This window comes from Chamaea fasciata, unplaced genomic scaffold (genome assembly GCF_029207755.1).
Source record: "Chamaea fasciata isolate MVZ Bird 193981 ecotype frontalis unplaced genomic scaffold, bChaFas1.0.hap1 SCAF_12, whole genome shotgun sequence".
NCBI classification, from domain to species: domain Eukaryota; kingdom Metazoa; phylum Chordata; class Aves; order Passeriformes; family Sylviidae; genus Chamaea; species Chamaea fasciata.
The window spans coordinates 3,307,803-3,320,708 of record NW_027094097.1 but is presented as its reverse complement, the minus strand read 5'-3'; the positions used below and the strand labels follow the sequence as shown (position 1 = coordinate 3,320,708).

The 12,906-nt window shown below is 43.2% G+C and overlaps 1 protein-coding gene across 5 annotated transcripts in view; it reads left to right on the top strand.

Annotated features, from left to right (window-relative positions):
• The first annotated feature begins 1,097 nt into the window (after window positions 1-1,097).
• Window positions 1,098-12,906, top strand: part of MYLK3 (myosin light chain kinase 3) — a 36,285-nt gene continuing 24,476 nt past the window's right edge. For 2 of the 5 annotated variants that reach the window (XM_066194994.1, XM_066194993.1), the window contains exon 1: window positions 4,655-4,813. In XM_066194994.1, the coding sequence (XP_066051091.1) occupies window positions 4,721-4,813 (93 nt within the window). In that variant the 5' untranslated portion in view covers window positions 4,655-4,720. Of the gene's footprint in view, window positions 1,165-3,304; window positions 3,429-4,654; window positions 4,814-5,326; window positions 5,478-12,906 lie in introns of those variants that run through there. The other 3 variants (XM_066194998.1, XM_066194996.1, XM_066194997.1) reach the window with 3 other exon arrangements.

Genomic DNA, 12,906 nt, shown 5'->3' with positions numbered 1-12,906 from the left:
TGCTGGGAAATGTGCCCGGTCTGCTCCTCCCTGCTGAAGGCTTTTTTGAAGGCAAGCAGAAGAATGATGTCAAATACTTTTGTTTCCAGTTTCCTCTCCATGTTTTAAACTAACAGGCTTTTGAACATGAAATCTGTGCTGCAGTAACTTGTACCTTTTGTTAAGGTTCGCTTTTCCTTTTGCTTTTGCTGTTCATTCCTTCAGCAGTGGAGACTGGAGGGGGATACAGGTGCTGACCTGTGTAACAAGGCTCGGTGTTCCACTGAAGGCAGAGACTGCTACCCAAAAACTGAGCCCCATCCTTAGAAGAGAAGGCTTCAATCTCTTCTCCTTTGCATCTTTCTTCTGACCATCAGAGCCCGGTTTGCTGTGTAGTGTGGTAGCTCTCAGTGCAAAACCATCTAAATGACCCACCCATGTTTGCCAGAAGACAAAGTACCTATTGAGTCACTTTGTCTCTTAATTTGGTTTCTTTCTGGTGGTTGTAGCTATTTTCAAGTCTTCCCTCTGTAAGTTGCCTTTTGTGAGTTTATTCAGCTGCAGACATTATATGCACTTGCTTTGGCAGCTGGAACAAAAGCACAATAATGACAGAATTAAAATTCCTGGCAGTTGTATTTGTGCTTTGCAGGCAGGATTTGTTGTAGTGCAAATCTTTGTGGGCTAATGAAGTTAAAGCAGGGCTTTAGATAGTATTCTTTTAAACAAAAGCAGCTTGCCTAAAACTGTCTCTGCTAGTGTTTTCCTTCAGAAACAATGGGAGCAAATGCTGCAGGTTTAAAAATGGAATATAATTTATGAGGCTCCTAGCCTTGGGCATGAGTCCTTGTGTAACTGGAATTTTAAATCTCAAATGAATATTAATGAGGTGGGGAGGCTTGCAGACCTGTCCTTTAATACTAATCCATTGTGAGTGGAGCAGCTCTAGCAGTGAGCTGATGCTGGCACAGAGACAACCAGGAATTGACTGCTCTTAGAAAATGCCTCATCAGTCAAAGTCTTCACGGGCTCCTGAATACTTGTCCTGATCAGCTCCAGAAGGGCACCTGAGCATTTCTGGTATCAGTACCCTGCCTGCTGATGCTGTGTGCATTTCCCTGGGGACACTCCTGTATGCTGGCTTGCAGCTCTAGCTTGTTGCATGGATGGAAGCGTAATGGAAGGGTAAGTCACCAGTGCAGGCTGGAAGTGCCTTTGGAGGAGAACTGGGAACTTCAGTTTGATGTTTAGGGCATAGTCATGGTGACTTAGACTGGCTGACAGCAGTGTTTGTGGATCCCTGTCTCTGATTATTAGTGACAAAAAGGTTCTAAAATGCTTAAGTGATGTCATAACTCTCAAGTGAGTGTAAAAGAAATGTGCCAAGTGACTGAAACTTCCCCTCATTTTCAGGAAGGAAGATAGTTTGTATTAACTGTTTGATCTAAGTCATGCTTAGTTTATAAATTCCCTGAAAATGGGATGTTTGTGGACCAGTGCACCTCCTTCTAATTCACAGAGGCTGATGCTGGGAGATGAGAGAGGTCACCTCAAAAATGCTGAGCCCCTTCATTTTACTCTGTAGTTAGGGCAGGAGTTGGCAAATCTGTCAGCAGCTGGCTGGAGAAGCCAGCCAGTCATAACAAATCTCTTTGCCTCTTCCCTTGTCTTGGTTTGTGCTCCAAATGCACTGATGTGCTGCTATCTTCTCTAGTTTGAGAGAGGAGTGTCGGAGTGTAAGTGTAGCAGATTGGAAGAGCTCCTCTAAACGCTGAAGTACTAACCTTGGTCTTGATTTCATTTGTTGGATGTTATGTGCATGACTTTTGGTAAAGTTCTGCCTTTATCCTATAAGTAAATGGTGTCCCGTGACACCTACAAAGCCCATACTCAAAGGGATCACTTTCCTTGCCTCTAGCTCAAGGGCAAAGCACCAGGATCTATATTTCCTTATATGTAAAATCCATTAGATTTTACCCAGGTACTGAAGATAACATAGTCCTGTGTCCATTGTCACAGAAATACATTAAACTTTGTGAAAAGTGGACTATTTCCTTGTTGGGGATTGAAAATTATACAGTTGCTACTAAATTGTTGCATTTAATACTCACGGAATCACACAGTGCATTACTGACACTGTGAGATTGGAAATTAAACTGGGGGAGAGAAAAGCTCCAAATTAATTATTTTTCTGAACCTAAATGGAGAAAAAGCAGTCAGTGAAACTCATCATAATAATGATATTCTTAATATTAATTAATGCAAATACTGCAGGAAGGTGTTGTTTTACACTATGGTTCTGTATTTAGATCTGCTAATGGAAGCTTGCAGGCTGAGCATTGCTTGTTCCAGAGCTCTTGCCAAAGTTTCTAAAGGATTCTCTTTGTCATGCAAGCTTTCCTCCGTGGCATGGTGCTTGCATGCTGTACATGCCTCTGCTGCCACATTAAGTAATAGCGTCTCTTTACTAAATCTAGAGTAACTACATGGTTATTTGTGCTATTGGAAGAAGTCACAAATATATAAAAATACTCCTTTCCCTCCCTTGGGTGTGTCATCATCGTTAAGCCCCGCACCTTTTGAGCAGCTCCAGTATTTGTTCTTTTCTTGGGTGCTGGAATGGGGGTCTTTAATTCCCTCTGTCAGTTACATGGTAGTGAAAAAGCTGAAGGTTGTGTTCAGGAGCTAGGTGCCCATGTGGATGGTCTCCTGTTCCACTGAGAGTGGCTGGGTGGTGTTCCCAGTGCCAGGAATGCTGTTGGAGGTGCTGCCGCAAGGCCAGCAGCATCCCTGCCCTGTCCATGTGGAATGGCTCAGCGAGGGCAGGGCTTTCAGCTCAGAGGGCACCAGTATTCCTGTGCCACTGCGTGCCCTAACTGATCGGTCTCAAGAATCTTGGGGCAGTTTGACTTAGAATTTATGGTTTACTCTTGCCCTTTAAAAGGGCCGAATGGTAATAATAGATCTTAAAGCTGTGAAAATATTCTATGAGCTAGGAAAGGTCTAACTCTGTTTTGCAGGTGGAAAAGCCAAGGCACAGAGCTTGAGTTAGGAACTACACAGGGGTCTGGCAGTTGAGTCTGGTCTCATCTCTGGGGGTTTAAGTCCAGCATCTGAGGCAGCCCTCACAAGCTGTGCTCAAGTCATCCTGTACCTCAGGCAACCCCTGTTCACTTGTTTGTTAAGTAGCCTGACAAACATTCCCTTCCAGGCAGTAAAGCAAGCATGGCTATCTCCTCCCTGGCTTCTGCCCTGCAAGAGTTCCTCACTCACCTGGTTCTGGTTTTGGCTGTACTTACGTTGGTTTCATTTTGTTTTTTAACAGTGTATTTGTTATTTTGCTGTACAAACCCAGCTGGAAGCACGCCACTTGTTTTTGCTGTGAGAGGGGCAGCCAGCTCCGTGCCCACACATCTGGACCTGACATCTCTTAGATCATAATGATAAAGGTACAGTATCTTATTCCATCCCTCCGATTGTTTCGGGGGAGAGTGCGTGTGCACCCATCCTGTGGCAGAACACACTTCTGGTGGGATGGGAGTAGTGAAGATGTGGCCTTTGCCAGACCCTGAGGTGCTTGTCCTCCTGCTCAAAGGCAGGGCCATAGTGAGAGGCTGTCATTTGGTGTGCCCATGCCTGATGGATTTGTCTTAATGTCAGATCACTTGCAGCTTGTAATCAGAGATAATTCTATTACAGCTTGTTGGCTGAGGGGGAAAGGAAGGCACAGATTAAAACTGAAAGCAGATTTGCTTCTACTTCTCTAGAACTAATTTCCTTCTTAGGTCATCCAGCATCTTGGTATTTGGTCTGTTTGTATATTTGTCCTCCATGGACACAAACTCACAGGTAAGAACTCTATTTAAAAAAAAAAAAAAAGTGTATCTTACACAAGGCCAAATAAAAAGGAATTGATTAGCTGAGAACCAAATGCATGAGGATCATAATTTGGGTGCATTGTGGCTGCTTATTTAACTGTGTAGGTAGAAATAAATTAAAAGATCCTAGGTCAAGGGGGGGTTCACAAAAATGCCCTTATGGACTTCATGGCAACGTGCACTTTTGCAAATAAGCAAGATGTTTTAGAGACTGAAGGGAATGGCTCTGTGTACATAGCATCAGATGTAGAAACCGTGCTTAAGGCATAATAGGTATGTCAGTTCTGATGGAGGATGAACCCTCCTAAATGGTCATTTTGAGTCCATTCATTGTTCCTTCCCTCTACTCCTGTGCTTAAGAAACTGGACATGCAAGAAATTCCCACATGCGTTATATTCGTGTTGTGTTGAAGCCAATATCCTGCAGCAGTTATCAGTGTCTCTGAAAAATAGAATGGCACTTGGATAAATGACACTCTTGTCACTGCTTGGCTGAAGACAACGTGCTGTCCTTAAGTTACAGTTAAGCAAAGTAAAATTGGACTAAAATAAGAAAAGGAACAAAGAAATGCAGAGAAGGGACGGCTCAGTGACTCCAGAGGTCTGGCTGTCATCTTGTGTTGTTTCCATACCCTGGAGGATCTGTTATCAGTGATTCAGGAAGTGAACTGCTGGGATATGGATAGAACTTAGTGCTGCTGATAGGCACTGAGATGATTGGAATGCCTGGTGTAGTGGCAGATAAGATGAAATGCCTGGTTTATCACACAAGCAGAATTCTAGAAAGATCCAGGCAGGCTGTGCAGCTTTATTCAGTAAAAGGCTGCAGGCTACCAGGGTGGCCACCAGACAAGACAAACAGAATGGGGACTTTATATCAAGAGTCTGCCCTGCACAGATCCCTACGTTTGAGCATGGGAGGATTTTGTGTTTCAGATTACATAAAGAGATTTACGGTAAGGGACTCCTTTGTGCCTTATTGTGAGCCTGGTTTGAAACGGAAAGCTTTCTGGATGGCACAGAAATGGTTTCTGTGCCGTTTGCAACGTGCTGTGTGTGTTTGACATTCTTGGCCAGGTTGTGCAGCCTGCTGGCTTGCAAAACACCTGCCAGCATCAAGGAGGTGTTTCTGAAATGATGACTGCAAGCTTTGCCTTTGTAAATAAGTTTCATGGAAGCCTTGACACATTTAAACTTTTATTCTGACTGGAATACTTGTATGGGATGGCAGACTGACATTCAGATTAACTAGAGGTTGGTTGTTACTGCTTTTTGCTTTGCTTGTCGTATGTCTGTGAGTTTTAGGACGGTGACTGTTGGGCAGGCTGACCCTGAGGTGGTTCAGTGAGCAGCCAAGTTCTGCATGAGCCCGTTTGACCTGTGGTAAAAGCAGTGCCATCACCTTGAGCGGTGGCACTCAGTGCCTCCAGGGGTGCTCTGGGGTAGTCCTGGGAGGCTGTGAGATCAGAACCCCACGGTGCAAAGGGCTGAGGAACAAAGCAGAAGAGAGCTCTCTCCAAAGCTGAATCACTGATGGACAGAGCACAGCCCCTGTGAGCGCAGAGAGCCGTGGAGACGCCACTGGTGGAACAGAGAATGGGAATCTGCTTTTCTACCTTTGTAAGCTACTCATTCAAACCCACTGTGCTGTCAAGCCACCTGGGAAGTTCAGTTGCTACCATGGTAGAGAGTCTAGGAAAAGTATTTGTTTTCAGCAGCCTGTTTGCATTTACCTAATTTTTGAGCTGCTGAAAGACCAGTAGCAGAAAATGAAAAGAAAATGGAAAAAGATCAGTAGCAGAAACTTAAGCAACTTTAAAAAGAAGTCCATAGACGTGTAATAATGTTCAAGTAATTAAAAAAAAATTGTAGGAGTTGCATTTTAAATTAGAATAGATCAGATTGTTGTGGGTTTTGAAACTGTTCTCTTTCAAGATTTTGAAGAAAGGGTTTTCTCATGTGTTTTGTTCGATAATAGCTGTAATGACTTTTCTTAAAGAGCTTGTATTTGTAATCAATTTGTTTTTAAAGAGCCAGTTGAAGAAAGGATAAAATTTTTTCTAATTTCAATAATTGGAATATTGTTCCAAGGTCTTAAATTCCTCTAATGTAGCAACACGTTGTGGATTTAATAGCCAGGAGTACAACACGATTTTTTTTAACCATACATTACATAAGAAACAGGTTCAGTTGACCATTTCATATCCCAGTGACTGCATGTTTTGTTGTCTATTTATGGCAATGTAGCAGAAAAACGTTTTGGTTTATTAATTTGAATATACTACTCAACCGTCGTTCCAGTTGAAGAGATAATGGTGTGTTAAATTGTTTGTATTCAGCTTTTTGTTAAAGGTAATAAACAGCCTGAAATAGATGCGATTTTCTCTTGCTTTTTTCTGAAGGAGTGCAGATGAAAGATGCTTTCAGTGCTACAGAAGGTGGCCCTAGAACCATAAAAACAAATGAGCCAGGGGTTTTTTGGTCTAGTCGTGTCTTGGGGGTAAAGAAGTCAGTACTGCAGTTATCTGTCTCCATGGCATTCTGTGGTTTGGCTCTGTGCAGAGCAGAGTTAGTGTTTTGCAATGAAGACTATAATGAGATTCAGAATATCTTGTTTCTCTGTAATTGATCTGTTGGGTGACTGAGTAATTCTTTCATATTCATTACTTCAGTTTCCTTTTCTCTAAAATTAGTGATAATGGTTTCTCTCCTGGGAAGAGGCCCACAGGTAAAAGTTATCTGAGATTTTGTTTTTTTATTGGTTTTCCTTGTCCCCAGTGCACTAACAATCAAAACCAACTTTGTTTTGGATGTCTCGTGTTGGATTACATCACTCTGGCCAGTTTACCAAACTCATTATGTTTATCTCTTGGAAAATCATTCTTTGTTTTGATCACAAAGCTAGTACTCAAATTCATGGAACATTGCAGAGGGAAGGATGCTTTTGGAGGATGGGGCCAGCAGAGAACATAAAAGGATGAATAGTCTTGGACCACATGTGCAATTCTTAGTAAAGGTGGTGAGAACTGCTCTAATTAACCCTAGGGAGAGCTCTCTTCTCCCAGTGTCAGCCTACAGGTCAGGTTGAGCCTGTCCCAGCAGGGTGCAGTGGGTGTGTGTACAGTTCTGATGTCAGTGGTTGAGGGGGAAATCTGTTGTTTGCGTGTTTGTCGACTGGTGCAGTACCTGGGGTTCTGCTGCTGCTCACTCAAGTGGCTGGCTCAGCTGACTGGGCTGGTGTGGAAGGACTCAACCCCAGGCAGCTCTGCAATAGTGCCCTGCACTTTTTACAGATTGATTGGAAATCTGTTATTGCTCAGAGGGACAGTGCAGGGGGGAGTTGGTGCTCAAGCAATAAGATGAGGCATTTTTTTCTCTGAAATTAATTGGACTCTTAGGAGAGGCACTGACAGGAGTGTTCTAACATGTGCCTGAAGATCAAGTCTCCTGTACTTCCTTCAGGCTTTTCCTTTCTGGAACTGAACAGCTTTGATGTTCACCTTCATCAATCCTTTTAACCTGAGTGGTGCTGCTGTCTTTCCTCTGACTTGCTGGTCCCGATTTGTTTTTTATCTTCTTTTAGGACACAGCTGCTTAATGAGATATTTCAAGTCACCTAGTCATTCCCATAAGTTAATCTTGCTGCTCCTCTCCTCATTCATGTTTGTGATTGGGGATATGTGTCCCACTCTGTGGGGTTTTTCTGGAGGGGCTAACATCTTGCTGCTTTTGCTACTCAGAGATATTTTTTCTGAGTCCTGTGTAGAGTTATTTGGAACTCCTCAGGTGCTGTTGATTCACATCATCAGCTTCCTGTTCTTGCACTGTGCAACAATTGCCTTTAATTTCTTTAAGCAGTTGTCTCCTGTTTTGTGGAGTTGATGCTTGGACTGCAGAGGTGCTGATGGAGATCAGGCTTTGGCACCTGCCGTTCAGGCTCCTGTTTACTTGGGGAATCACTCCTCTCTCTTCTCAGCAGAGCAGCTCTGGGATCCAGGCTCTTGACAGTCCATGTACTGCAGGGCCCAAAGAGCCCCCCTGGGGTCCAGGTTCTTGGCAGGCTGTGTGCACACTGCTGTGGAGAGCTCACAGACAGGCAAACAGACTGAAAGAAATGAATGGAATTGGTAAACCATTCTGAAGGATTGGGATTTTTAGAAAAATACATGATTGAAAAACTTCCGAGCATCTTAGTTGTTAACGCTGTCTCCCCAGGATTTGTGGAAACTCAAGAGGAAGATGTCATGTGCTCCATTTTAAATTTTGCACCATAGTGGTCTGCAGTCTAAATATACTCTATTGAGTATCCTTTCAGACAGTTCATATCCCAGAAACTAAAGTAGTAAACTATATATAGTCTCTGACATTACAAACCAGGTTTGTTTTCACCTTCTCCATGGCTGAATTGAGATAGCAGGAGCTAACAGGTCCTCCTCCTGTTGTCTTCTATATTTGGGGCTCACCTTTCACTCTCCCATTTGTGTCCTTGTTTTGTTTTTCAGGCTTGAGCAGTCCATGTCCTTTCTGACTCACCTATCTTAGGCATGCTTCTGCTTTCAGGTCCTGAATGCTTTCCTTCAGAGACCTGTTCCCTTCCAGCATTGTCATGCCATGCTCACTGATACTATGTGGGGCTGGGCAGAGATGAAAAGAAATGCCCTTTTTTTGTAAATACCTCTGTTCTGGATGTTTTCTTGGTGGGTTTCTGTCCCCACTTTCAACTGAAGTCCCCAGAAGCCCAGTGTGGGAAGCTTCAGGGTCTGGTTAATTCTCAGTACCCCTTTAGGAATCAGCACAGCTTGATTTGCAACTACTTTGACCTGTCTTGCTATAGAAAGAAAATAGTTTGCTGCAGATTTGATGACTGCCTGACCTTCTCATTTCTAGGTTTGCTTCATGCAGAATTACCAGGTTTAGGAGCAGAAAACTTTGGCACAAACTACCAAGTGGCTGTGGGTCATCCCACTGTGTGAGACTGTTGTCACCACGGCCACCAGGGATGGTTTGGCGTGGTAAGGCAGGTAGAAAGCTGCCAGTCATTGCTGTGCCACACTGAGCTTGTTTTGGGGCACTTGTATCTGTTTTATGGTCAGTGCAGGATCCACTCTTCACTGGATTGATTGAGTTCAGACAAACTTTGCCAGAATTTTCCTGTTTCTCCTTTCGTGGTGGAACAAGAGCACGAGACCCCTGCATTTCACCATTTTCAGGGATATTATGTAGGGACTCTGGCCAGCTGTAACTTGCTTACCTCTTTGCAGAATATTACAGCAGTGTTTTCCAGCATCCAGCCCTGAGTTTTAACTCCTCTCCTAACTTCTTACAATGAGAAGATCTTGATGTACCGTTACTGGATTTCTGGCTGGCACTGCCCTACTACCCATTGGTGACAAATACTGCTGGTATCAGCTAAAATGAAATCCAAACCATTTCTATCCTGGGTCTTTTATCGGCACTGTTATTTGCTTGCTTTCCTCTGAGTGATTTTGGCTTTCTGGTGCCAGGCCTTGGGGCTGTTTTTGTAGTCTAGCACTGATAATCAGTGTGTCTGCATTTACACTACAGCTGTCTCTGCAATGTTGCTGGTGATTAATTTGTCACTGATCTAATAGCAGAATTCCAGAATCGGTGATTTATTAGTTTTAATTCAGGAGCCTTCTATGAATGCAGAGAAATGTCTGTGTGGTTGAGGAAAATTAATACTCCGGAGTCTGTTGCCTGCTGATTTAAGGTAGCAAGGTGGTTCAGAAGCAGAACTTCCTGAGTCCTGATAGAAGGCTTGCAGAGAAGCACTGTGGGGTACTTACTGTTTTGGGAGTGGAAATGGCTGTACCAAATGTGCTCTGCATTTCTGTTTTTACCAGATATTTGTACTGAGATACTAACCTCGGATGGAAGAACGGATCACTGTGCTTAATCATGCCTCTGGAGCCCTAATTCAAGGCTTCTAATTCACACGCAACTGGTCTTAAGCTATCTGCTTTAGAGAGATAAATTTAAAAAAATTGTCTTCTCATTCCTTGCTCTGAGAAACTTGATTCCTGTTGGTAGTTGCTTTCTGCAGTTCCCCTGGCATGTGGTATAATGTTGCTTTAGGGAAACTTTTCAGTAGATCACATTCTTTTGTTTGTTTTCTGTATACTTCTTCCAACCTAACACAAACCATTATAAGTTTAGCTGGAGTTGTTTTTCACAGCTGAGATGGATACAGCAATTTTTCTCCTTTTTGCCAGACATTGAAACATTCACCTAAAGGACAGCAAGTGGCTTTGGTTACTGAGAAGAGTTTGCAAAACCACTGCTTTTTGTACACAAACTCTTTTTATTCCAAATCTTTTTCAAAGCAGTTTGTATCAAGACTAAGCCTAAACTGATGGTTATTCCTGTGTTTGTGAATGATGTCAAAGCAAAATATCAGACATCTAAATCAGCAGGTGAATATAGCACATAACAGACTTCATTATAGGGCAGGTAAGGATTTACTTGATCTACAATTTTGTTAACATGGTGGTTTGAGTTTTAGTGAGGAATAGCAATGTCAAAGAGTTCTTACTTTAAAAAATCCCCCCCACTGTTGAATTCCTGTGAAGACCATTGGCAGCAAGGAGCAGCGAATGCAGTGCTTGGTGTTTGCTGTACCACAGCTGGGAGCTGTCAGGTGGGAATGTGAGTGAGAGAAAAAATCAGGGACTGAGACTCCAGCTTACACAAGACCTGACATGATGGCAGGAGCTGCTTTTGTAAACTCCACCTGGGAGGAGTTTCCAAGGATGTGTGGCAGTAGCCAAGGGATGCTGGAGCCCAGTTGGATGGTTTTGGAGGCTGCCTCTTGCGAGGCTGCCTGGGAACTTTTCTGTCACTTAATTCCCATGCAATCCAGCATGATTTGAGGTGCTTGGGTGTTTTACCTGTCAAAGACCTAAACCACTGCAAAGTCAAAGTGTGCTCAAGGTGATCCTACTTCTGTCACTATCCATGAAGGGCAGAAGGGGGCTGGAGGGCAGAGTTCTTGCCTTTCACCCTTGGGAATGTAAGTGGAGAAGCAAAGAAAACAGTATGGTGGGTTCTTAGAACAATTGTCAGTCATGGTGGTGAGAAAGGTGGAGCTGGAAATGATGGTTTCAAATTAACAAGTACCGCTCTGAGCATGCATTTTTGTTGTATCTTATCAGACTTGAAGCTAAAAAGATCTTCTGAAGTAGGAAGGGAGCAGAAATGCAGAAAGCACTGTGTAGTTAGGGGATTTGCATCTTCTCAAACAAAAGCACTCTGCTGGCAAAGTAGAAGCTTTTCTGAGGGATTTGATTTGAGGCCAGTCAAATTTCAAGTCAGCAAGAACAATTGTGCTGGTTTTAATGTGTTTTGGAGCAAACTCTGGATTATGTTTGTTTTTCAGAAAAGTTGACTGTCTAGAAATAACCCTTTTGTGTGCATCAGGTTTGTTCCCTGCATGTGTACCCTGAGAGCCCTATCTCATCACTTCAGTGAGGAGAATTTGCTTTTACTGGTTTTCTTCCTGTTGGCATTACTGCACAGCCAGGCCTGCTCTTGTGTTGTGGCAGGTCCCTAGTGACACAGAATGACTTGTACCTGAGCAAACTGCCATTGACACAAGAGCCTTTGGCAGGTGTCAAGTGGCCCTCAGGGCTCTCTGCTGAGCTCCCAGGAGTACTGAGAGAGCATTTGGAAATAAGAGACTTCTTGAATCTGAGGGAAACTTTTGTGGCTGACCCTTAAAATCAGCAGGCTTTATGAGGAACTGACTGCATTAGCTATAAAACCACTGAAATCCAGGGCAAGCAGGAACAACATGACTTTTTTTGTTCAGTTTCCAGAGGAGAGGTCTTTGTTGGAGAGTGTGGAGGAGTGGGAGGCTGAATCCTTACCACCACACCAGGGAAACTTTCTCAGTTACCACTATTCTGCTCCAAGTTGGTTAAATAGTTTAATAGCTGCTTAAAAAGATAATAAATCCAAAGGATGAAAATTCCAAGTAATGAGCTTCTTAATGAAGCTTCTGTGAATAACAGCCTTGGGGGTGAGAATAAGCTCTGGGGTCAAGTGAGTGAAAGTGGATGGACAGCAGGTGTCCTGTTGGCCTCCTGAGAGACAGAGTAACCTGGTGGAAGGACTGTGGGCAAATAGTAAACAGTGTTATCAAGAAATCTCATCACTGTGATGTAAATGAAATGTCACAATTGATCTGTTCAGCTCTCTGCTGTCAGCTGCCTGACTGAGATGCATTACAACAGTGCACATGGTATCAGGTTCAGTAACCTATCCCTAGCTGTGCTGCTGCCTGGAGACATCCTTAGATTCAGTTGTCTGAAAAATAATGCAATGGAAGGGGGGGAAGAAAGTCAGGACATGCAAGGGTGTTTCCTAATTGACTGTGTTAGCAGTTTTCTCTCATTAAATACATAGAAACCCCAAGTTTCCCTAGTGGTTGTTAAGGCTGTGTGTACCTGGCACCACAGTGATGTTGTGACAGAGACAATATTGAGTTGGTCTTGCCAGGGTCACTTGGGGACACCAACAGTGTTCCACAGGTCCTTTTACTGGGCAGGTGGATTGCAACCAGCAGTGATATGAGTGGGACATTAAATGTGGGGTTCTTGGCCTTCTAAAGCAGGTGTGGTCCAGTTCCTGGGATGATGTGGTCCCAGCAGGAAAGCCAGCCGTTGGATTTATCCAGGCTCTATGGCATATCTTGCCTTTGGAAGTTACTCCTCTAAATTACAGCCAATTCCTCCTTTGTGCTTGCTGTTGTTAGAATTGATCTGTTGCTGCACCATTACCCTGTGGATATAATGAATTTTTCTTCAATGAATAGGAAATTAGGTTTAGTATTTCAAAAGTTTAGGTACCCTAAAAAGGTTCAGTTAACCTTTCATTTGCTGGGGAGAAAAATAGGAAATGTATGTTAATGTGCTGCAGCAATTAGAGGTAGATTAAGTAAATTTCCATTATAACTTGAAAAAGCTGACATCTAGTTTCTAAATATATTAGAGATATTTGTATAATAATTTACGTTTTTTTTTCCTTTGGC